The sequence below is a fragment of the Camelina sativa genome, chromosome 10, assembly GCF_000633955.1.
Source record: "Camelina sativa cultivar DH55 chromosome 10, Cs, whole genome shotgun sequence".
Lineage (NCBI taxonomy): Eukaryota > Viridiplantae > Streptophyta > Magnoliopsida > Brassicales > Brassicaceae > Camelina > Camelina sativa.
In genome coordinates this window covers 18,420,699-18,447,441 of record NC_025694.1, presented here as the reverse complement: position 1 = coordinate 18,447,441, position 26,743 = coordinate 18,420,699, and the positions used below count along the sequence as shown (strand labels likewise).

General features: G+C 33.6%; 2 protein-coding genes across 2 annotated transcripts; both read left to right on the top strand.

Annotated features, from left to right (window-relative positions):
- Positions 7,198 to 11,683, top strand: LOC104719284 (transcriptional regulator STERILE APETALA-like). Its single transcript, XM_010437168.2, has 2 exons — positions 7,198 to 7,410; positions 10,550 to 11,683. The coding sequence occupies exons 1-2, from the start codon at positions 7,198 to 7,200 to the stop codon at positions 11,681 to 11,683; spliced, it is 1,347 nt and encodes a 448-aa protein (XP_010435470.1).
- Positions 17,484 to 20,719, top strand: LOC104719283. Its single transcript, XM_010437165.2, has 2 exons — positions 17,484 to 17,834; positions 18,343 to 20,719. Exon 2 carries the CDS (start codon positions 18,456 to 18,458, stop codon positions 20,538 to 20,540), a length of 2,085 nt encoding a protein of 694 aa, XP_010435467.1. The 5' UTR covers positions 17,484 to 17,834; positions 18,343 to 18,455; the 3' UTR covers positions 20,541 to 20,719.

The window sequence follows — 26,743 nt, the reverse complement described above, 5'->3', positions numbered from 1 at the left end:
AAATTCCTTCCCTCCAGCTTGAACAACTAACCAAAGAATTTCCTTTTAATTTATTGTTTGGTTGAAAAAAAAGGAATAAATAGATACACTTTTTAGTTAAAGAAAATAGTTGTAGATGAGTTCAAATTTATTAAAATAAAATTAAATTTAACAAAGAATATATATTTAGATCTTTTCTATATCTCATATTTCATTTTAATACTCTCTTACTTCCATTATATAAGAGTTTATGTGTTTTTTTCTCTATTTTATAATATTTTCTCAAATTTCTATATACAATATTTATTATTTTGAACTATGCAGTATATTTTCCTATTGGTTGAAGTTTTATAAATAACATAATATTTATTGTTTATTAATCGTTGTGCTTTTACCCTAAAACTCTTATAGGACAGGGAGTACCATTTAAATATCTATACAATCATAATAAACCATATTTTAAGTTTAATTACACAGTTCATCTTAATGCATAGAACTAAATATTTTATATTAAACACAATTAATACATCATATCAAATCTATATCTTAGTAAGAATTGAAAATAAAAATAAAAATTAACAAAATATAATTCGCAAAAAACTGAATCAAAGTTATTTAAGATATATTTGTTATGTTGTTATCTCATAAGTACTAATTTTTAACTCATGTCTTAATCAATTTTAAATGAGTGAAATTTATAAAATAAAAAAATATATAAAGATATAGAAGACATTCTCATCAAATGAGTGAAGATTCATTCCTATAAATTATAATTTATTTCGAATTATCTTATGTTTTGGCATATGCATTACAAAAATATATTTGTTGAAATTATAAAATAAAACATTTTAAAAAATTACTGATATTCTTAAATGATTTTTAAAAATGACATATTAATATTTGAAATTTTTTATTCTAAAATAAATTTCATCGTTAGATATTCAGTTTAGTAATCACATTTAACTATCTATATCATAGTAAAACCATAATTCACTTCTTCATGGATTAGGGTAAAAATTTAATAACAAAAATAATATGTGAGCATCATATGAGATAATATGTATATTGTTTAATATTTTAAATTTAACAGTAAAAATAATCAGTAAAAAATCAGTTGACATCCACAAAAATTTTGGAAATCTAAAGTATCCTAAATATTATTCTTCTATATGTCATAATTTCATAAGTAATACTTTTGTCAATTTTCATCAATTAACCAAAAATTCATTCCTACAAAATCATTTTTTTTATTTTTTTTCTCCAGGTTTCTCATATGACTACATGCATTAAAATCTTTAAAATAAAACATGTAAAACTATACTAATACACATCATGTATTGAATTTTTTTTTTAAGTTTATTATTCTTTCAAGATTTTGTGTACTTATTTACAATAAAATTTTATATTACAATGATAAAGAAAAATTATATCCGACTAAAATTATGTTAAATAACTTATGTTATTCTTTTTAGTTTTGTTATTCATTATTTATTGATTAATATTCCCTCTTGATAAATTAAATTTTTGCTGACACATGTCAAATTTTATTAAGAACACACATATAATATAATTAGCATACAATGGAAAATATATTAATTTTGTTAGTTTTCCTTTTTGATTTAGCAAGATAAATGTTTTAAAATATAAACATGTAAAATTCCGTAAATATAATTAGTTGTCCTACTACGTTTATAAAATAAAAAATTGAAATGTGTCAACATCTAATCAATATATTTGACACATATCAAGATCTTGTTAATGAGTAACTTTGACATTAAACTTTATATAATAATATTTTTGGAGACATTTATAAAATAAATCCTGAAGTTAGCAATTATTACATGCATGTCATTGACATTAAATAATTAATTTAATAAACAAAATAATTCTACTTATATTCAATTTTTTTTATAGAAACTAAATATTTTAAAAATTAACAAACATAATTGTAAACATGTACAAAAAAATTTTAATTTATTTAGTGAAGAGTTATTGTTCTTTAAAAATTTGAAAAACTGATTTGATAAAAAGTGACTTTTAGCCTCACATACTATATTTTATTTTCACAGTTTTCGTATGATGAGTTTTTGTCGACTAAAAATCTTTGAACATGTTGTGTCACCCGCCTAGCATAGCGGATTTGGACTATAGAACCAGNAATATTTATTGTTTATTAATCGTTGTGCTTTTACCCTAAAACTCTTATAGGACAGGGAGTACCATTTAAATATCTATACAATCATAATAAACCATATTTTAAGTTTAATTACACAGTTCATCTTAATGCATAGAACTAAATATTTTATATTAAACACAATTAATACATCATATCAAATCTATATCTTAGTAAGAATTGAAAATAAAAATAAAAATTAACAAAATATAATTCGCAAAAAACTGAATCAAAGTTATTTAAGATATATTTGTTATGTTGTTATCTCATAAGTACTAATTTTTAACTCATGTCTTAATCAATTTTAAATGAGTGAAATTTATAAAATAAAAAAATATATAAAGATATAGAAGACATTCTCATCAAATGAGTGAAGATTCATTCCTATAAATTATAATTTATTTCGAATTATCTTATGTTTTGGCATATGCATTACAAAAATATATTTGTTGAAATTATAAAATAAAACATTTTAAAAAATTACTGATATTCTTAAATGATTTTTAAAAATGACATATTAATATTTGAAATTTTTTATTCTAAAATAAATTTCATCGTTAGATATTCAGTTTAGTAATCACATTTAACTATCTATATCATAGTAAAACCATAATTCACTTCTTCATGGATTAGGGTAAAAATTTAATAACAAAAATAATATGTGAGCATCATATGAGATAATATGTATATTGTTTAATATTTTAAATTTAACAGTAAAAATAATCAGTAAAAAATCAGTTGACATCCACAAAAATTTTGGAAATCTAAAGTATCCTAAATATTATTCTTCTATATGTCATAATTTCATAAGTAATACTTTTGTCAATTTTCATCAATTAACCAAAAATTCATTCCTACAAAATCATTTTTTTTATTTTTTTTCTCCAGGTTTCTCATATGACTACATGCATTAAAATCTTTAAAATAAAACATGTAAAACTATACTAATACACATCATGTATTGAATTTTTTTTTTAAGTTTATTATTCTTTCAAGATTTTGTGTACTTATTTACAATAAAATTTTATATTACAATGATAAAGAAAAATTATATCCGACTAAAATTATGTTAAATAACTTATGTTATTCTTTTTAGTTTTGTTATTCATTATTTATTGATTAATATTCCCTCTTGATAAATTAAATTTTTGCTGACACATGTCAAATTTTATTAAGAACACACATATAATATAATTAGCATACAATGGAAAATATATTAATTTTGTTAGTTTTCCTTTTTGATTTAGCAAGATAAATGTTTTAAAATATAAACATGTAAAATTCCGTAAATATAATTAGTTGTCCTACTACGTTTATAAAATAAAAAATTGAAATGTGTCAACATCTAATCAATATATTTGACACATATCAAGATCTTGTTAATGAGTAACTTTGACATTAAACTTTATATAATAATATTTTTGGAGACATTTATAAAATAAATCCTGAAGTTAGCAATTATTACATGCATGTCATTGACATTAAATAATTAATTTAATAAACAAAATAATTCTACTTATATTCAATTTTTTTTATAGAAACTAAATATTTTAAAAATTAACAAACATAATTGTAAACATGTACAAAAAAATTTTAATTTATTTAGTGAAGAGTTATTGTTCTTTAAAAATTTGAAAAACTGATTTGATAAAAAGTGACTTTTAGCCTCACATACTATATTTTATTTTCACAGTTTTCGTATGATGAGTTTTTGTCGACTAAAAATCTTTGAACATGTTGTGTCACCCGCCTAGCATAGCGGATTTGGACTATAGAACCAGCACTAAAACTATTAGTTTATTTCATATAATATAGATTTGTAGTCATAGTTTTGAAAATTAACTTATAAATTATTTAATATATGAACTACAAAATATTACACATACTACAACACATTATTCCAAAGAAAACAATTGTATACTCATAAAAATACACACTAACATACCATATAGGCATATACCTCTGTATAATTATAGAAAACAAAATCTGGTTAATAATATTAAATTTCTTTACAATCACTTTTCTTACTTTGATATCTACTTCATAAACATCAACTAACATCTCTTTAAATATTAAACCAACGAGAGGACTGCGGCAAGGTGACCCACTTTCCCCATACTTGTTTGTCATTTGTACGGAGATGCTAGTCAAAATGAGAGAAACGAACAAATAACAGGGTTAAGAGTTGTAAGAGGTGCACCCGCTATCTCTCATCTCCTGTTTACTGATGACATTATGATGTACTGTAAGAGAACATACTCGGAATGGGATCAAGTGGTCAGTATCATACATGAGAACAATCTAGCATCAGGTCAACGGGCTAATTATCAGAAATCCAGTGTTTATTTTTTGGGAAGCTAATACCTATGAAGCACCACAAAAGTATTAGAAAAAGTTGGGAATAACTCAGGAAGGAGGGGAAGGCACATATCTTGGACTGCCATAATCGTTTAGGGGATCCAAAGTAAATACACTGAACCATCTCAAGGAACAAATGAATCATAAAGTGAATGGATGCCAGTCTAGATTCTTGTCCCCGGGTGGAAGAAAGTGCTCTTGAAAGCAGTAGCTATGGCATTACCCACCCACATGATGTCTTGCTTTAAGCTACTTACAACAATTTGTCATTAGTTGGCTTTTGTGATGTCTAATTGTTGGTGGAAGAACAAGCAAGAATCACGCGGTATGCATTGGAGTTCATGGGAGGCTCTGAGCAAACCAAAACAAGAAGGTGGTTTGGGTTTTAGAGACATAAAATCTTTTAATCTAGCTTTATTGAGAAAACACCTATTGAAAATGGTAACTCATGCGGATTCTTTGTTAGCAAAGGTTTATATATAAGAGTAGACTTCCAGAAATCAAATCCTTTGAACACTACATTGAGATCGCGACCATCATTTGCTTGGAAGAGTATTCATGCCTCACATATGCTAGTTAAACAAGGAGCTAGAGAAATCATTGGAAATGGTGAGAATGTTAATATCTGGCAACAACAGTGGATGGAAGAAAAATCGGCCAGAAGTATCAACAGGTCAAAAGGTAGCATCATAGAGTTTTTTCTTCAATTAAAACAGCGAAATAGCTCCTTCTTTCGAATGGAAGGAAATGGAATGGGGAGTTGTTAAACTTACTGTTTGAAGAGGAGGACAAGCGAGAAATAAAACAAATTAGAACGAGTGGCTCAAACACAAATGATCTCTACGCTTGGGATTATTCAAATTATGGACAGTATAGTGTAAAATTTGGCTATTGGGTTGTAAATAAGGTGCTAAAAAGGAGAGCTCAACCACAATTGGTGGATCAACCCAGTTTGGATCGGATTTACCAACAGGTCTAGAAGCTGGATGTGCCGCCAAAGATTCAACACTTCTATGTGCCACCAAAGATCAACACTTCATATGGAAGTGTGTGAGCAACAACATTGGTGTAGCTGAGAACCTCTACCATTGACATATCTCTAGAGAAGGTTGTTGCATCTGATGTCCAAATATTAGAGAATCTGTCAACCACATGTTATTTACTCGCTCCTTTTCAAGATTGGTGTGGGCAATTTCTTCAATTCTAGCTCCTCAAGAGGGGGGAATGGTCAGACTTAGTGTATGCCAATTTATTTTGGGCTTTTAACTTTCAGAAGGAGCATCCTCAGTGCAAAGACTCCTCCTATCTATCCCCCTAGATATCATGGCAACTGTGAAAAAAACCGCAATGATCTCCTGTATAAAGGGAGAGAGAATGAAGCAATCAAACTAATTAGATTGGCTAAGGAGGACGCTGAGGAATGGCAGCTAAGGGTTAAAGAAAGAGGTTCAATCTCTAATCCCATAGATCCAATGCCAAAAGTAAGATGGACCAAACCACCACAAGGATGGGTCAAATGCAACTCTGATGGAGCATGGCCAAGAGGAGGGAACAATGATTGTATAGGATGGGTTCTTAGAGATGAACGAGGGATGATATTATAGCTGGGAGCTAGAGCGGTACCGAAGAAAAGGTGTGTGCTGGACTTAGAAGTTTAAGCTCTTAAGTGTGCGGTGGCAAATATATGGTACGTCTTCAATACCCTTGTGTCATATTTGAGTCGGACTCCCAAGAGTTGGTATCTCAGTTGAACGGTGAAGAAGTTAGACTTTTTGTTGCTCCGATCAAGCAAGACATACAACAACTTCTTCAAAACTTCGACATTAGTAAGGTGGTGTTTTCTAAGCGTGAAGAAAATAGAGTAGCCAATAGAATAGCTCAAGAATCTCTTTCTTTCTAGAACTATGATCCTAAGTTGTATGTTATTTTGCATAGTTGGTTAAAATCTAATGTGAACGCAAACATAATACTATACGAATCATAATTAATAGTATAATTTTTAAACAAAATATAATTTACGTTTTCCATTTCAATAATTTTCAAATTATCAGATTTAGAGAGTCACAAATAAAAGATTAACCAATGATTTTGATCGATAATATGATTATATGAAAATACATAATATTGTAGAAGATGATAGTGGATATAGGCATGGTTAAATGTCGTTGAAGATGAGTGACTAATTGCAATTAACTTTTATAATTCCAACATTCATCTTGTTTAAAAAAAAAAAATCATTTAAAAATTTATTTTTTTATTTGATTTTCTTATAAATTGTTTCTTTGTTTAAATTTTCAATTTTCGTTTTTATAATATTTCATTTTTAACTTTTATGTTTTCCAAACAGTATTCCGAACATTCAATATTTTAGATGTGATTTTTACAATAGTTGACTGAAATATTAATAATATGTAGTAGGATGATAATATGATTAAAATGTGCTATACAAATCTTTATATATATATATATATATATCTTATTCTCATACTTTACAAGTAAATAATAACATGTATCTTGATTCTTGACAAACAAAAAATAGAAAGAAAAACATACCCTCCACAACCTGGGTCCCCCACCTCGTAGAAGTATGTCTTTATCTACACTTTTTGTCCTTTGTTTCCTCTCTCCCCCACCATTCTTTTTCTCCTCTCTCTCCGTTTCTTCTTCTTCCTCCCCTGTTCCTTCTCATGTCTTCCTCCTCCTCTTCTTACAACGGAGACTCCGGCGCCGGTGGAAGCGGCGGCGTTTTCGAGGCCCCATCTCCTTCTCGCCCTCGCCGCGGCGCCAACGACGTCTGGCCGGAGCCTTTTCTTGAATCTCTCGCCGTTCAGGTCGCTGTTGACGCTTCCTCATCCGCTGGCCTCCTCGCCGCAGCTCCGGCTCTTGCCAACGTTTTCCGGGTCAGTTCTGACGTTCTTTGAATACCCTTCTTTTAGTTTCATAACGGTCGAGACACATCAATTTTCTCGTGTCTATACTTAAAGTAGGAAAAACTATTTTCATTTCTATAGAAGTAGATCTCACTCTACGTGCGTTACACTATCTGAATTTGTTTACTAGCTTGAGCTTGAAAATATATAGTGAGACATAGATCTTATACAGACAATACAAAGTCAAAGTGGTCGTAAGTCAAATGTACTACTTGTTTCAAGTCTCTTGTACTTTAGTTGTTTCTAAGCTTAGATTTGATTTCGCCGTTCCAATTCTTTTTGGTATTATATTAAACAATTCTTATAATTTAAGATCATCATTAAGTGATGAAGTTACTTAAATTGAATGTGAAAGTAGTTTTTAAGGGTGGGATTCTGAAGAGACAAATCAAAATTAAAGAATTTTTATTAAAAAAAAAAACTGACCTTTGGAAAGGTAACCGCCCTTTCTGTGTTTCTATGATGGGTCCAAGTCCAACTTTTTATGTCTAACAAGACGACATTAATTTGATGTCTCTTTCACATATCATATGGTTTGGGGACTTTGTTTTTCTTTTTATTCATTTAGAAACTTTTTGTCTTCCGTTTTTACCCAATAAGTTTATTTCTTTTCCTTTGTTCTCTCGTCCACTTTTGATACCTTTTAATGTCTATTTTTGGATCCTCCAAGGAGACCATACAACCCCATTTCGCTTGTGTAATCTTTGTGAAAATTGGGATATGTAACTCTAATATTAATATTATAATATGGATTGGATCCCTTAGGGCACAAAATCAAGGTTTAGATATAATTTTTTTGGCTTTAAATCTTCCTTTCTTGGCATGTAGAAAGCCTCTTTTTTTTCTTGAGATCAAGAAATCCACTTTTTGACTCAAAAGTTCTTACAACAATAATCAAATTAAGCACTTTCTTGACTAGCTCCAAAAAATGTTGATAGACATTAGGCACAGTAGTCTTTAGTCCATTGCCCAATACATTTAATATATTTTCTCTTGTATATTTATAACGGTATTTATCTTTCAATTGTCTAAAAATAAAATATCTGTTAGAAAGTGACCTCTCACGACAGGCTCATAAAATTAGAAAATGTCGTTGCACATTTAAGAACATCTAAAAAGAGATTGAAAAGGAAACCCAAGTAAGGTCCTGTCTTTTTGCCTTGCCAATGTTAGTCTTATATTACCACATTAGGTTATTATCTACATACATGCAAACTCTATTCATCGACATATACATGATCCATGTATTATATCAGCCATACATATATATTCTTTTTCATAATCCTATGTCATATTTGAAAATTGCTATTTTTTCTTTTGTTCATCAAAAATAAATAAATAATAATACATATATATAATGCTGAAGTTTTTTTCCTCATATATAGTAACGAGGAATAGTATATAAGTACTTATGTACATTTTTTGCGTCCTGCTTTTATTAGTTTTTCTCTGCCAATATATATTATGATCCAGTGAGTAATGCATGCAGAGCTTCTGACAACTTCTCATTCTCTTTTTTTCTCTCTCTCTATATATATATATATGTAAGTATTCTATTTTAATTCTAAATCTTTATTAATTCCATATTATTTTCTAATAAATTGAATTTTCAAATTTGCCCTAAAGTATAGCATTTGAAGAAAACTGCAGTGTGGTTACAGCATAACACTTTTGTCAGAGAATTAAGGCCATAAACATAGAGTCTTCATTGTTGTTTTCACTTTGAAATCGATCATGGATTCATCTTTCTTTTTTTTCCTGGCTGGATTCATCTTTTCTATCGAAGTGGGTTTTTATCTTTTCTCCTTTCCTTAATTTTTCAGTCAAAAGACACGACAGTATGGGCACTACATATGCCGGAAAGCACATGGAACCCAATGTTAAGGTTAAGGGTCTCTTAGAGCACGTGGTGTCCCTAGATTATATTATGTTCTTACATTTGAAATATATATGACATTAAAATACAAAAGTGAAGTATTCTGAATCTTGTCATCTTACACAACTCAGGAATATTTGAAATACTTTCTTTCCGTGTTTATAAATCCTACTAGCCACATGTGATTTTTGATTTTGATTGGTAATTTGCAGAATAATCGATTGGATTGGCCATGCCAACATAGTTTACTTGTCCAACTGAGATAAACTTATAGAAAAGTTGAGTTCGCCATCTGCAGTGAACATAGATTTAGTCATTTTATAAAATGATACATTTCGTGCCCTGCGATTATTATTGTCTTATTTGATTTTCTGACTAGTAGACATTAGACATTTTGACTTCGCAATGCTTTTAAAATAGAGTTCAAAATAGTTTGTTTTTAGGTTTTCTTTGATGAATATTAATTAATAGAGAAACAAAAAAATTATGTACTGTGTAGAATGTACACATGAAAGTAGAGAATGTAGGTCCACGGATTGTTGGAGAGAGGAGAGAAAATAAAATCTACTTAGTAGTACAAATATATATAAGTGTAATATTTGAGTATTTATGGGAAGCTCTACTTTTAACAAGACAAAGGCTTAAAGCTATCCTTTCTTGGAAATGAAAGAGAGAAGGGCACGCTTGTTGGCAAAGTCGTAATCTCATGTTCATCTCTCAACTCATTTAAAGTCTACTCATCTGTCCTGCTATTATAATAAATTAACAAAAACCATATCATCTGTTTTGTATTATTGTCACATTATTATTATTTTTTTTTGACATGGGACTAGGGCTTCTCTCGTTATTCCTTTTACACTAGGGCTTCTGTTGTAATATCTGTTGTAGCTTTGCAGAGATTGATTAGTCGCGTCAATTGAACATATGTCATAAAATAGATTTTTTTTTTATAAAATGAGTTGTGTTTTCGATGAGTAAGACAAATATACGCAGAGCTTGTGTCTGAGTCTGTCGTTGTCTTTCTATCTTCCTAGTCCCTATATAGAGTCTTTCATGCTTCGTTGCAGGCCTACTTATCTTCTTTCTATGTCATTTTAACTCTCTCCCCCCCCCTCNTTAATCCTCTATTTATTTTAATTATTCAACCAATCTCTTGCTTCTGTTAGTACTGTTACATTTAATTAATGTACTAATTAAACTTATTATAATCTTGATATGTTTTTTAAATTGCAGGTTTGCACCACGTGGCAAGCTGTCTCTCGCTCCGACCATCTATGGCAACTCCTCTCTCGCCAAGTTTGGGCTAGAACACATCTGATGCACGACACGTGGCGGAACGAGTTCATTTACCGTCATCGGACGGCCACAAACTTCAGGACGCGTACTCACACCTACTTCACACTCCAATTTGACCCGTCTGATGTGGACGAGCCAGACAGTCTCTCCTGCCGCTGTCTCACTCTCTCCGACATATATCTAGCAGCAGGGTTCGCCGACGGAACCGTCCGGCTCTTTCTCTTGAACAACCGTCTCCACGTCAGGACTCTACGGCCGCCTCTTCGTGACCGCTTCGGAAGATTCTCACGAGCCGTCTCGGGCATTGTTATCTCCGACTCAAGACTGACGTTCGCTACAATGGACGGAGACATCCACGTGGCGGATATAGACGGCGTTGGTCACACACGCACGGCTTACGCGGGAGATATAGTCAACGACGGTACGTTGGTTGATTTCACTGGCTGCGGACGTTGGTGGGTGGGTCTTTTCGCGGGTGTGCCAGGTCGTGCCTTCCACATATGGGACTGCAACAGCGAAGAGACAACATTCGTAGGTGGCACGCTCACCGACCCTGAAGCCGTCATGGGATGGCACACGTTAACAGAGCTAACAACGTCGCTTGGCCGCCTAAGAATCTCCGGTAACGAGACGGCGGTAGCATGCACGAGGTGGAGGATCATGGCTATCGATCTGAGAAACCAAGGAGTGATCATAGGAGAAGACGAAGAGCAACGTAGAGGACTAACGGTGACAGGTTTCGACGCCAACGAAGAGGCTTACGTTAGGATGGACAGCAGAGGTAACGCTAGCGTGCGCAGGGTGAACACGCAAGAAACGGTGTGCGAGTTCCGTGTGAGCGGAGCTGCGCAGAGAAGAGTGATGGGATGTGTGAATAGACTGCACGCGCTAATGTGCGCAGGAGGTGTAATGCGCGTGTGGGAGGTAGAGAGTGGAGCGTACCTGTACAGTATTAGGGAGAGAGTAGGAGAAGTTGACGCCATTGTTGCTGATGAAAGACATGTGGCAGTTGCTTCATCTTCATCAACGGCTCAGAGCATTATACATCTGTGGGATTTCGGTGCGCTGTAGCGTACCAGATTAGTAGTAATAACTAATAACTTGAAGAAAAAGAAAGAAAGAAACTAGTATTTTTTTTTTCTCTGGAAAAAGGCGAAACCCTAAACCTAGGTGTATATGTAGGGTTTCTGATTTTTAATTAAATTGGGAAAGTGACGGAGGGTGAGATGGTGACAGGAGGGTGAGATTTACAAGGGAAGAGATTGATTCCTTCAACAGAGTTTGACCAAAAGTACGTTACTGTTTTTGTCTAAAACCAAACAAAGTGGACTTTTGCTTATTGCTCTTGNTTTTTTTTTTTTTTTTTTTTTTTTTTTTTTATTTTAGGGCTGTCTCTCAATTCTTCATTTATCGATTTTTTTCTCTTTTCTTCAGCTGATTCTATTTTGTGTAATAATTTCTAAAAATGTTTGGACTTTTTGTAACGAGGTGTGTTGTCAGAGAATCAGAAACATGATCAAAATCGAAAGAAAGGGTATAGAAAATATGAATCATTAGATATAGAGTTAAAGAGTTGTTTGTTATATTATTCCAAGAATGTTATTGAAGCACATCCCCATTTTTATGATACATCGGAATGAATTGCTACGATCAATTCGATTTTTCTATATACGAAACTACAAGGTGTGTTTGATATACTGTATACTACATTTATTTGTCCTTACATTACACAAATTTACGACTACAAAAAAATCTAAGTTTATTGAACCAACTATTTTGTCTCAATAGGAAAAAATTCCGTAAAAAATAAATACTGTGACAAATTGTAAACGGTTGCAAAACGATGGTCACAAGAAAAAAAAATGTAACAAAAAGTCACAACAACATTGTGATGAATATATGTTGCAACTATTTTGTCATAATCAGTTACGAGAAATGGAGTATAAAATTTCTCTGTTGTATCAATGACTCTTCTATGTTTTGTTGCTAATCAAAATTTCTAAATGACAACAATCTCAAAAGATTTAGCAAGGATTATTGGTTTGAGATTTGAATAGAGTGTTAAATACTTTAAATGTTACATAGAATCAGTTATTATTAGATAAAATATGGGTTATTGGTTTCAAACTTTTATAAAGTTAATAAAAGTTTTGTGTTATTCAATTAAAACAAAAGAATCTAGTATTGTTAATAAATTCAATTATTATATTATTGATTCATAGTTTTATATATTTTCTTCACAAAATAAAGTCATGGAAAATATCACAAAAATACATATATTGTTGCAGCACTTTACAAGATTTTAGAAAACTAAACAACAAAACTATAGAATACTCTGAATGATTGGAAGATCAGGTAAATGGTTGGTCGGCGAAGTATCTATCAAGGGGTGGGAATGAAATTTTAATTAACTCAGTAGCTTTGGCCCTCCCAACCCATGTCATGTCATGCTTCAAACTTCCCCAGGATTTGACGTCTAAGTTAACTAGCGCTGTTTCAAATTTCTGGTGGAGCTCCAACGATAAGGATAGGGGTTTACATTGGATGGCTTGGAATAAGTTGTGTGAAGGTAAAGATAATGGAGGTTTGAGATTTAGAGCCTTGGATAAATTCAATAATGCGATGCTCGCTAAACAGTATTGGCGATTGGTCCAATTTCTGAACTCTTTGTTTGCTCAGGTGATGCGGGGTCGGTATTTCCGGAACAAGAATCCGTTTTTGGCTAAGAAGCCTTATTCACCGTCGTTTGGTTAGAAGAGCATTTTTTGATCAAAGATCTAGTGATGCGTGGTGCAATATGGATCGTCGTACTGGCTCTAATATTTTGGTATGGCGTGATCCTTGGATTCCTGATCAACATCCTTGACCCGCTAATGGTCGGAGTAGACTTTTGCACCCAAATTTAATGGTTAATCACTTAATTAATCCGGTCACCAGAGAGTGGCATCTACCTATTCTTCAGGAGTTTATGGATCCGGAAGATATTTCGATTATTCTAAGAAGGACAATAAGCAGGTCTTTAAAGCCGGATCGGTTGGTATGACACTATGTTAAATCTGGGAAATACTTGGTGCGATCTGGTTATGGGTTGACTAGGGAGATGGCGAAAGAGTTAGAATATTGTCCAACATGTATGGCTTTAAGAGCTCATGATTGGAAACTCCATGTCCCTCCAAAGATTAAGCATTTTTTCTGGCAAATTGCCTTTGGCACTCTTCCAGTGACGGATCGTTTAGCTCATCGCGGTATCCCGTGTGGTACCAGGTGTAAAAGATGTGATTCAGCGTGTGAGACAGTTAATCACGCTTTGTTTCTATACCCTCGTTCAGGTCAAATTTGGGGTTTGACACCGTTTCAGGTTTCTTCAGGGGGTTTTCCTTATGATTCCGTGTATTCGAATCTTGACTTTATCTATTGGGGTGGAGCATCTCTCTTTGGAGATCGAGAGTCATTTAATCAGTTGCCTTGGATAATATGGTCGATTTGGAAGGATAGAAATAAAAAGATTTTTCAAGGTACGCAGCTCGCCTTAGATGAGGTGATTACTCAAGCTGCAAGTGAAAAAATATTATGGGAAGATGTGCAGTCTCAGGCAGGGATTCCATTCGCTAGTTCCGATACTACGGACTCTTTGATTCCCTCGAGGCTTCCGGGTCCTGGTCTTTATTGTCAAATAGATGGCTCCTGAAAAGCATCTGAGATAAATTCATGCCTCGGTTGGTGGTGTGGTAATAGTAATGCCCAGACTTTATTGTTGGGTGCTAGATCTCTCTAACAAAGTCCTTCCCCGCTACAGAGTTGGAAGCTCTGATTTGGGCTATAGAGTGCATCCTTGCCAACGACGTCTCCTGTCAGCATTTTGAGACGGATTGTGCAGATTTAATCGCAATGGTTCATGCCCCAGAGGATTGGCCGGCCTTCTCTAATATTCTAGATGATTTTCAGCTTCTTTGTACCGCCTTCCCTCACTTCTCCTTGTCCACGATTTCTCGTTCGTTGAATTTGAAGGCGAATTGTCTTGTCCGGTCGTTTAGATCATTAATTTCTGCAATTTCCTTTGTAAACTCCTTATCTCCAGTTTGTAATAATGCAAATTAATTTAAAATAGAAACCATTCAATTTATAAATTAATTTGCATTAAAAATATTGAGGCATTAAAATTAATATGCATTAAAAATATGTAAAATATTAATTTTCTTGATAATAGAGGACTTAAAAGTATCCAAATTTGCCAATTTTAGGTATTATAAAATATTTAATTGTGTTTGGCAATTGGTTTAAAGAGAACACGGATAGTCAATAATGTGTTTGATAAATGTGATAATATAATAGAATTAAATGAATAAATAAAATAATAAAGTGACTGATTTTTTTTGTCAACCAAATACTATTTAGAAAAGAAAAACACTTTTTTAATATATAGACGATTTTACTCTTTTTTATGCGAAAATATTTTGAGATTGATATAAATGTGCATGATTCAGTAATATAAATTCTAGAAAAGGTTTGAAACATTCATAGACATTTGAAATTTGTGTTCTTAATTTTAGTTTCTACAAAAGAAAAAAATCATGGAATTTTATTGTTAATTGTGTTTTATGTTCTAGTTGTTTATAGACCAAAGGTGCTACCCTAGTAGATTATGAGTGATGTATGGTTTAATGGGATTAATTTCAGGACCTATCATCAGTTAAGTCAAGAACTCCTACCATTAGTTGCATATGTCCAGGACACAATCTTTCTTTGCATCATTTCCTCTTAGTAATCACTTAGAACATGTGCATTTGTGAGAAACCCAAAGAGTCTCCCACCAATATAGTATTAATTTTTTTAGTGTAGAAAAATTTCAAAAACCTTACTTAACTTTGTGTGTCCATTGGTGAGAAACTAATATGAGTTTCTAATTAATATAATATCAGTATCTTTAATGTAACCTAATATTTTTAATTTTATTTTATTTGAATACTTATTTTGTTATTTTGTTTTGCATTTTATCTTAAATTATAAAAAATATTAATATTAATATTTTTTAGAAATAAAAAATTACTTATTAAATATATTTAATTTTATTAATTAGTTATATTTTATACCATATATCATATTGTATCAATAACATAATTAGAAATACTAATATAGTTAGTCACAATGTCACAATACTAATATATTTTTTTTCAACTCTCATAATTTGTTTTAATCATACTAATATTTTTTATTATATCAACTTATATTAATTTAAAATAATATGAATGTATAATTTAACATTATGCATAATAGAATTTGTTAAATAGCTTATCTTTTTAATGATTTACCAAAAAAAAATAAAAATAACAATATTTAAACTATTTAATCAATTAAAGAAGTTATTAAGGATTTAGTTTATGATCATAAAATCTACGTACTTAAAAAGTGACATTTGTCACCACTCACCATGTCACAGCCTCTCATGGGTTTCTCAAATGAGAAACTTTTAGAATCCATTTTTGGCTTTTTTGATTAAAAATTACTTTTTTGATTTATTTTAATTATGACAAACTCAACAAAAACCTACCAATACACATAGTTTTAATTTATGCATTTTTGGTCATGTGTTATTCGTCCACATGTTATTAAGTTATCATAGTTTACCATCTCGAATGATAGCCGATCTGTCCAATTGTACTCGATCAGCTTACCGAGTTCGATTGAGCTGTCTCAATAGATTTTTACAAATGAAATTTGCTCCTTGTGCGAGAGGTCTTCTTTAGTCAATGCTTCTCACTCGATCATTTGTGTTAGTTATTATTGAAATCAACTCTTGAAATATGTTGCTATGGAACAAGTACATTAAGAAATTAACATATCATATATCCACCTAGATGAAAAAGCAAATACATAAAGTTTTTATTGTTTAAAGGGTTGTGTTTTCATGGGTTTTTACATTCTTTCCATGGCTTTTTCCATTTTCAGGGTTTTCACATTCTTTTCATCTCTTCTTAATTGCTTCTATATGATTCTATCTATCATTTTTCTCTACGACTCGTTTTTTCTTCTGCATCCTTTACCAATTCTGCATCCATCACATTTTTTATGCATCTATCTAAATGGCATTGGACTTTTGGATCTATCGGAATACAAAGTTATGGAAAAGGGTCGGGACGAAAGAAGAAAACCACCGAAAAGGAAATCTGATAAACGAGAGGTAGATCGAAAACCCAAAATCTAGTCTACCATACCCGACGCTAACAAGAACTACTCCTTTGTCGTGATGAAGATGACCTCGAGCTCTTGACCTGAGTTAGCAGTTCCTTTATTCAACCAAAGCATTAGCCCGTCGAATCCTAGAACTTATCTCTGGAATAGCATGATTTTAGATAATTGAGACCCTATCCCTCGACTCCGCGATCTAGCAAGAAAAGGAAACTCAAATTGAACCCTCCTTTCCAACATCTCTCACCCTAGACTGACCAATCTTCAATTCAATGAAGGGGATATCAAATAGTAGGGACGAAAGACAACCACTGATCTTAATTAAGCCAAGCATGTCTTTGTTTCATCACCCCAATACAAACATAATGCTTGGTGATATCATGTCAATAACTCAACCGTAACTGATCCTACATACCTTAAAATCTTGTCATGCCAAAAGCTCAACCATATAACTGATCCTACATATGCTTTAAAATCATGTTGGCGCAAATTTGTGTGGACATTGGCGGGAGACTATTTTTTCATGTTTTCAAGTTTTGCCTCCTTTTCTTTCATTAAGAATTTTATATGAAGAAACGAAATATTAGATATATGATTTAAAACAAAATTAAAGAAATGTGTATATAAATATGCGCACTGCTCATTACAGTGCACGATAGCATGAAGTAGTACTATTAGCAAATTAGCATCGTTTACTTTCACTGGTGAATAAAATTACTTAAAACCAAAATATATCAAAAATAAAAAACCCAAAAACATAAAAATCCAATTTTTATTTTTTTTATCGTTAATTTTCCCCTAAATTTTCGATTTCTCCGATCGACGGCAAAAAAAAAAGAAGTTCTCGAGTTTTTCGCCGGCAAATTCCATTCCGCGATGTGTATATGTCAATCGAAGAAACCTCTTCACTTCATCTGAAACCCTAATTTATAGTTTGTTAGATCCACAACAAATCTCTCTTTTTGCAAGAGCTTGATCTGTTTCTTTAGCTCTGGAAGAAGAATTCGCCAGCATTGTTGTTACCCATTTTTACCCAGTAAGATCGCTTCTTGTATCTCTCTCTCTCTCTCTCTCTCTCTCTCGCTCTTTTAAGATGAATTTGATTTTGTCGTGTGTTGAGATGTTTTAGCGAATCTAAAGTAAAAGGGTTTTTAATGTAAATCTTTACTTGATAGGTTTTGTGTTGAAGTTAATAGCTTACATTTGATGATGTACCTGTTTCAACTGATAAAAAAAGGAGAGATTTTTAAGCTACTTTGACTTCAAGATGAGGCTTTTTTTAGATACCCAAATCTACTCGAGGGTTTTTGTTATTGTATCAGTGTTAGCCGTAGAGAAGTGGGTTTTTTTTTTTTTTTTAAGCTTGAGATTGATCTCGAGTCCTAAGTTTTGAGCAAAGGTGTGATCTTTTTAGTGATTGGGATGGGTTCTTGGGATTGTCATAATAATGTTGTGTTTTGAGCTCTTTGGTTTAAGTATTGGGTTATGTTGTAGTGAAGTGACCCGAAGGTATTAATTTTACTCTGGTGAAATGTTGTTTGCAGATAATGGTATATATGGTGCGTGTAAATGGACAATTTCGTGCGATTTAGCTGCCCAGAACGGTCTTAGTTTCCTTTTTCAGAACTTTTGGTGGTGAAATTGAGTTGATTTCTACATGGAAGCATACAGAGAAGAGGCTTTTAAAGCGAAGCAGATCGCTGAGAGAAGATTTGCTGAGAAGGATTTTTCAGGGGCAAGGAGTTATGCGTTGAGGGCCAAGTCACTGTTTCCAGATTTGGAGGGTTTGTCTCAAATGCTCACGACGTACGAAGTTTATTTAGCTTCTCAGAGTAGGCGCAGTGGGGAGATTGATTACTATGCAGTTCTCGGACTAAAACCATCAGCTGGAAAAAGAGAAGTGAAGAAACAGTACAAGAAGATGGCTGTATTGCTCCATCCCGACAAGAACAAATGCCTTGGAGCTAACGGGGCATTTCAGATCATATCTGAAGCTTGGAGTTTCCTGTCAGCTGAGTTTAAGAAAAGCACTTTTTATTACAAAAGAAAGAAAGTTATCGATTCCATGGTGGTCCAGAAGAACAGTACAGAGTATGCTCCCTCACCCGCAGGATTCGATTGTTGTCCACCAGTTTCAGAAAGACTTGATACTTTCTGGACTGTATGCACCTCTTGCAAAGTGCAATACGAGTATCTGCGGAAGTATGTGAATAAGAGGCTGTCATGTAAGAACTGCCGAGGAGCATTTATTGCTCTGGAGACTGGGCCGGCTCCTCTTAGTGCATCAATTCAATATGCAGCTCCATCTCATGCAACAAGTAATGGCTATGGAGGTCATGGCTATGATGCTGTTTCACGTATGCCTACCAATTCTACGTATTTCTTAGGACAGTATCCTGCACATGGATATGAATATGTTACAAATGAGTCATATGACTGGAGCTCATATGTGGGAACACCTCCTGGGAATCTGGAGTCAAACCGCATGTCGTCAGTATCCAATGGATATCCTTATAAGCCCACCAATGGGGTAGCCTGTAGGGGAAGGAAAAAAGTTAAAGAAGGCCCTAACAGGACGAACTCAATGAAAAGCATGGCCTCTGAGCTGATATATCCAAGCCCAGCCAATTGGTCTGCTGATCTGTCAGTGATTAAGGCCAGCAGACCTGAGAAGAAGAGGAATATTGGTTTGGGGTCATCTGGTAATGGATCTGTTGAGAACATTACAAAATCTAATCCAGAATCAAAAGCAACAAATTTGGATACAAACATGGAACATGAGTTTAAACATCCTGGGCAAAGTTATGGTTCAATGCGACGGTGGTCTTCTGCAACAGGATTGGATGCGCGAAAGCTATTGATTAACAAAGCTAAAACAGATATTAAGCAAAGACTAGAGATTATGAGATTGGCTTCAGAGGCAACGGCGGCTACTATGGACGCGGCTCCCCTTGATCAAATAAGTGCCTCCTCCAAGGTAGGGGATGATGTATCCAGAATAGGAAAAACAGTTTCCTCTGGTCATCAATCTGCTCGGAAAATAAACGGGCCTATAACAGTTCCAGACTCCGACTTCCATGACTTTGATAAAAACAGAGCAGAGGAGTGCTTCGAGGCTAGGCAAATATGGGCAATTTATGATGAAGATGATGGTATGCCACGGTTATATTGCATGGTCCGGGAAGTACTCTCCGTGCAACCTTTTAAGATTGACATAGCCTACTTGAGCTCCAAGACAGACATCGAGTTTGGTACAATGAAATGGGTGCAGTACGGGTTTACAAAGTCATGTGGACATTTCAGGATACGAAACACTGACATAGTTGACCATGTTAACATATTTTCCCATCTCTTGAAAGGCAAGAAAACAGGAAGAGGCGGTTGTGTTAGGATATTCCCCAAAACCGGAGATATCTGGGCTGTGTACAAGAACTGGTCACCAAACTGGAACAACTCAACTCCAGACGAAGTGAGGCACCAGTACGAAATGGTTGAGATCCTTGATGAATATTCTGAACAGTTTGGGGTTTGCATCGCCCCGCTGGTGAAAGTAGAGGGTTACAAAACCGTGTATTGCAGGAGAGGTACGGAGGAGAGCAGAAAGTGGATACCGAGGAGAGAGATGCTGCGGTTTTCTCATCAAGTGCCATCTTGGTTTCTTAAAGAAGAAACTAGTGGTGTGCCCGGAAACTGTTGGGACTTGGACCCAGCTGCTATACCAGAGGAGTTGCTTTCACACTGAAGCAGGAACTGATTGATTATCATTCACTGTCGCTGCAAGAGACAAGAGTAAGAGCTTTTGTATCATCAATGTTAACGGTTTTTGACTCAGTGTAGAAACCCAACTCTATATCCAAAATATTTGTGGATTATTATTATTATGTCAGGAACTATATATACAGGCAAGCCTCTGTTTGTTCATTGGAGCTGTTGTATTAGCAAATGTTGAAGAATTAAACATAGTCTGACTTGTTGTTTGTTTTTACATTACTATATTTCCTTCTATCTGTATTAACCTTAGTATAAAATGTAGCCAAAGGTCATTCTGCTTTTTTACTTGTCACTCTTGCTTCACAAAAGTTTGGCTAATCTACTACATGTGGGTTACTCTGGTTTCATCAGTTCCATCGACTTCAATTTGTTTCAGATCAAACAGTGTTTTTGTACTTGTATTGTTTTTTATTTATTTATTTTGGATTCGGTTAGAAACGATCAAATACACGTGAAGCTCGTTATCTTGAACCTGGTAAGAGATTAAGCTCTTGGGGGAGAAAAAGACAAAGATAGAAACGTTGTCCGAGAAGAGACATTAGTTAGTGTCTTGTAATAACACTATCATCCCCTTGTCCCTCCACACAAGAGATCTAGAACTCCCACGGGGCAACCTAAGCGTCAAGTCTGCTCCCCCAAAACATTGAATCTCAATTCTAGTAGTAAACCACTTCAATACCTTTTTGATCATTTACTAATCAGTAGTCACCAAACCCCAAACAAGTGCATGTTTGTAGCTTAAGGTTGATTCTGGTTAACTAGGCTTACTGAATTCATCAAAAATAAATTTCCCCCTTTGTAACTTTTTAGAAATTTGAATAACTAATTACGGCTAAAATACTGTTAAATTGGATATTATTTAATTTCTACCTCCTAATTAAAGTATTTGTAGAAATTAACTAATCGGAATTATTTTTGTTTTCCGAAGTTTTACAAAAGTGTCTTTTTAGAAAATATAAGAGAAATTCCAAATTATATTGTATATTTTTAAGTAATTGTTTCGTCTATTTCAAGTTTGTAGTATAGTTATGTCATATTAAGTAATTGTTTCGTCGATTTTAGATTCAGCAACCTGAACAAGATCTAACAGTATAACCACCAAAAACAGCCACACAACATTATAAATAATCTGATTGAATGTTACTCACGCAATGAGGTTGAGTATATCCAGGTTGTCTGCATTTTGAACAAGCATATGACTTTTGTGTCTTCCGCGACTTGATACCTTTTTTACGTGACAGCTCTAGCCATGTAAGCCAACGAGACTTATTTTGCCTACCAAGCTTCCGCTTCGGTATTGGAGGTATACATCGGATATCTGGCCCAATCGGAGCGTGTTCGACATTGGGCATAATGTTAGCCGCGTACGATGCATAAACATAATCTTTTCTATAGTAAGCTTCCACCACGGTAGATATATGCCATCCAGCGGACTTGATAGCCTTAATTGCATGTGAACATGGAATTTTCGCAACACCAAACACCCCGCATGAACAAGATTTTTCTTCTAAGTCAACCAAACAGTCATGTTGCCCACCACGAACGTGGAAACGCCAACCATCAATGCGTTCGACTATCATCATATCTGCGTAATGTTCCCTTACAGCCAATAAATATTCAACACCCCGACTAAAAGTGGTGGTCAGACTTAGTGCATCCTCTCGTCTTTTCCAATACCACCTACCTAACTTTTTCGTAATAAACTCGATGAGATATGTTATGGGTTAACCTTTGGCTTTCTTTAGCATGGAGTTGATAGATTCCGCAATTTTGCTAGTCTTGATATTGTATCTATCTCCTGGACAGTAAACTCAAGACCATAAAGCTGGATCTGCCTCATTCAAATACGCTGCAAGAGCCGGATTTATGTTAGTGAGCGAAGCCATGTAGCGGTTGTAATCATCATGCGTATGCGCATATGCTGCCCCTTTCACCAAGTACATCAGTTGCTTTCCATTGAAATTAGAAATTATGTTTTGTTGAAGATGGTAATAACATATCCCTCGTGTTGCCCATGGGATAACATTGCAACATGCCTTAGCTATTGAACTGTGCCTATCCGAAACTACAACCAAAGGATATTCATCAGAGATACACTCACTTAATTTGGTGAAAAAACAATTCCATGAAGCATCACACTCTGAGTCGACAATTCCAAAAGCCAACGGAAATATCTGGAAGTTACCATCCTGTGCACAAACGATTAACAGTACACCTTCATACTTGCCAGTGAGATGGGTCGCATCAACCACAATAACTCGCCTAACGTAATTGAAACCACGGATTGAAGCATCGAAAGATATGAAAAGATACTTAAACCTATGCTCGTCATCAACAACAAGGTCAACGACACTGCCCGGGTTTGACTGCTCTATTTTCCGAAGACAGTAAGGCAACTTTGAATATCCATCTTCCGCGCTTCCTCTCACATATTCTTGCGCATATTGTAAATCCCTGTACGAAGTGGTGTAATCCAACTATTCCTACACGGTCGACGAAAAGCCTCCCAATATATTTTGAGGTGCAACGCTTACGGTTAGCTACAGGGTCCACAATAGAACATATATGGACGTTCAGATATTTGGTGACCCAAAAAGTGTTTGGATCATTCGTCACAATGGCTACGACCCTCCATGTGCATCATGGAACAGAGCATATTACCACCAACAAAGACTTTGTGGACTTCTTAATTTAGAAAGAGAATTTTAACATAACCGCGGTCATACGCATCTCAGATATGACGTCAGCTTTGCATGCAAAGCATTGACCTACTTTCAGTTGGTCTATCCAAGGATTATTTAACTGTCCATGAATTCCACCAAAAAACGGTTTCCCTTCTTCAGCATCTAGTCCAAGGTCATCTCCATCTCTTTCGTCATCTTCATCTTTAAATTTCCCGTACTCACTGTAATCGAAATCCATGTCATCAACATCTTTCGGCTTCTCATCTGTATGATCAGTTTCATGACATTCTTCTGCACATTAATCTGCACACTCATCGGCACCTGGTTCTACATCGTTACCAAATTCAGCTGTTGGCTCTCCATTGTCAACATAACGAGAGTTGAGCGGCATAACCGGATGTCCATCCATGCACTGCGTAGAGACGCAAAGGCGAACAACATTCCTACAACTAAAATCTATCAAGTTTTGAACTGATCTATCATTTGTGACATAGACTGGAGGGGTATCTTGAAGCAATTGCTGAAGCATCATCTCTGTTAAGGGATACGATAGTTGAACCATATCTGTTTCTTTGTCAATCAGATAATCTTCTACAGTCATTTCAACAAGCTCAGCGTATGTACAACCGTGCCGCAAAAAAAACATTCTCCCACCTTTGCGTCCATCCATGTCAAATGCCAAGACCCATTTCTCGTCAGCCATACTCCGAAAACAACAGGTATTTGCGCCATTTACCTGAAAGAATAAGCAGCAAGTTAAAATACCATAAACCCTAAACCCTAAACCCTAAACCCTAAACCCTAACCCCTAAACCCTCAACCCTCTAAGGAAAGCAAAAAGTATAAAAAATTTATCATCGTCAAAATATACATAGGCAATTACATAACCGATATAACACAAACGAACTAAAAAATCAAAAAAAAATTCTTTATAAATTTCCAATTAAGACCATTTCAATTGTACAGACTTTAGAGATAAATCCAACAGTTTGACTTCCTAAATAAGTATAATTTAATAACCTAATTTCCTATGAAAACCAAAAACTTGATTTCTCCATATGTATAATACATAATCATTTCAAAAACATATAGAAGCAAGTACATATCATATGTCAAAGAGTACAACAAGAAAATCTTTAAAATTATTCACCAACTTGTTGCAAATTGGTTTTCAAATTCTGAGGACTTCATGTTGATGTCAACATTGTATACATAAACAAGTTTCTATACAGAGACTACTTGTGAAGTCTATTACTTGTGGTCTATTTTTGCAATTACAATTTAATAAAGCAGACACCTTTTGAAGTCTACTATTATTGTTGACTTCTTTTGTTGTCTTCCTTTGTTAATTTTTGGGTCAGTTATGCAATTCAAAACATAAAAAAGAGTAGACTTCTTTGAAAGTTTCAAATAGTTAATTTCGATTGCAGTCTACACTGGTTATTTTTGCAATTGACCAAACTATTGACTTTGTAGTAGACTTCTATCTAACAAGTAGACTTCGTAAATCCGTCAACTATAAAAGTTAGACTTCGTTGTGGTTAGTTTTGCAATTGACCAAATTTGACTTTTCCCAATTAGACTACTTACGAAGTCTCCAGAAATGGTGACTTCGTTTGCAGTCTGCCCTAGTCATTTTTGGAGTTGACCAACATTTTAATTTTTTCACTAGTAGACTTCTTTTGCAGTCAACTTGGTAATTTTTTTTATAAATAATATTATGGTCAATACTTTTATATTTTGGTCAATTGCAAAACTAACCACTATAGAAGTCTACTACCTTTTTTCATGCGAAGACTTCGTCTGACAGTCTGGACTAAAAAGTCAATAATTTGGTCAATTGCAAAAATACACTTCAGTAGACTGTAAAGGAAGTATCCGTTAGAAATATTATAATGCAGTCTAAGACATATTTTTTTTGTTTCCAAATGAAATTAAGGAGACTGACATTTTAGTATACGGGCTCGAAACTCGATAAACTTTAAATTGCAAAACTGACCAAATAATAGACTTTATATTACATTATGATGGGTCGACTAATAAATGAAGTCTAATTTCAACAAAAACACAAGGAAAATCACGAAATCTACCGGAAAATTACCTGACGGTGGTTGTTCGCAATGTCAAACACCAAGGATGTCGTCTTAAGTCACCACGGAAGAAACCCAGCGCCAACTTAATCACTATCCAAGAATCATGATATATAACAAGATAAATGTTTTCTATGATTAAAATGGAGAGGAGATGGAAGAAAATGAAGTTCTCTTAGCATTAACTGTTATTTAAGCTTACAAATTCAGGTTGTGGAAGCATTAAGAGCTTCAAATTTGGTTGTTCATAGTTGTTGGAAAATTGATTGCGGTGGTACAACCGTAAATAAAAGAAGAAGATGAGGATATGAATGTAATAAACATTTTCGCAAGAAATTCAAATAAATCATAAATAATGGCATTTTTGTGAATACAATGAATAAACAAAGATTTAATAGAGAGAAAACGGCAAATATTAGAGAGAGAAAAAAATGGGTCTAACATTACAATTGATTCAAGTTTGTAGTCTAGTCCCATTTAATAAAGGTTATAGACTTATAGGGTCAATCGATCCCACCCTCCACTTCTAAAACTTTTGCTTGATTGACCATTTCAAAATATATTTTTAATCAACTACATGTATTATTATATCGAGTATGAATTTGAATGAGGATAACATACAACAACAATTCTATCACCAACCACTTGATTATTTATCTGAATCCATTTCAATTTATGCATGTAGATTTCTAAATAAATTAGTTATACTAATATCACAATCTTCAAGATTCAAGAATAGTAGTTTCTTACAAAATGGCTCAGAGAATCATTAAACTATGGTTGGGAGACAAAGATACATAAACTGATTAAAGAAATAAGAGGTGTCTATGTAGAATCAATCAATTACCCACTTCTCTTAAAACCCACTCATCGTTATATTTTAAACTATGGTGATAAAACAAACAATTTTCGAAAGACACAAAAGAACAAACAAATAAACAATTCCACTTTTATTGATTCTTGGTAGTCTAGTTGAGTTTATTTATATTTGTCATTAGCCAATCCATTTTTATTATTTAACTGAAAAATGTTGTGTAATACCTTCCCCACCTAGATGATGAGATAATCATGGACTCAAAACCTCAAATTATAGACTCAAAACCTCTAATTTTTTCACCAAAAAGACAAATAAATAAATAATAATCAAAAATAGAGTAAAAGAGAAAAGAGAGAAGTGTCTATGGTTTAGTTGTTGGGTTTGTTCTCTTTCTGCTTTAAATTTCTCTTGTTGTAAGTTTTAGTTGTTTCCGGGAACTTATCCGTTGTCCGTCGGCTTAGCCTTAAGCCTTAGACTCCAAGAATATTCATGTTTTCCGCCGGCTTAAAATGTAGTTTACAATGTATACTTTCCAATATTATCAATAATATCAGATTAAAAAAAAAAAAAAAAAAAAGAGAAG

Coding starts and splice junctions, on each gene's coding strand:
- LOC104719284 (XM_010437168.2), top strand. CDS start 7,198: ATGTCTTCCTCCTCCTCTTCTTACAACGGAGACTCCGGCGCCGGTGGA. Junction 7,411..10,549: donor CTCTTGCCAACGTTTTCCGG/GTCAGTTCTGAC, acceptor TTTAAATTGCAG/GTTTGCACCACGTGGCAAGC.
- LOC104719283 (XM_010437165.2), top strand. CDS start 18,456: ATGGAAGCATACAGAGAAGAGGCTTTTAAAGCGAAGCAGATCGCTGAG.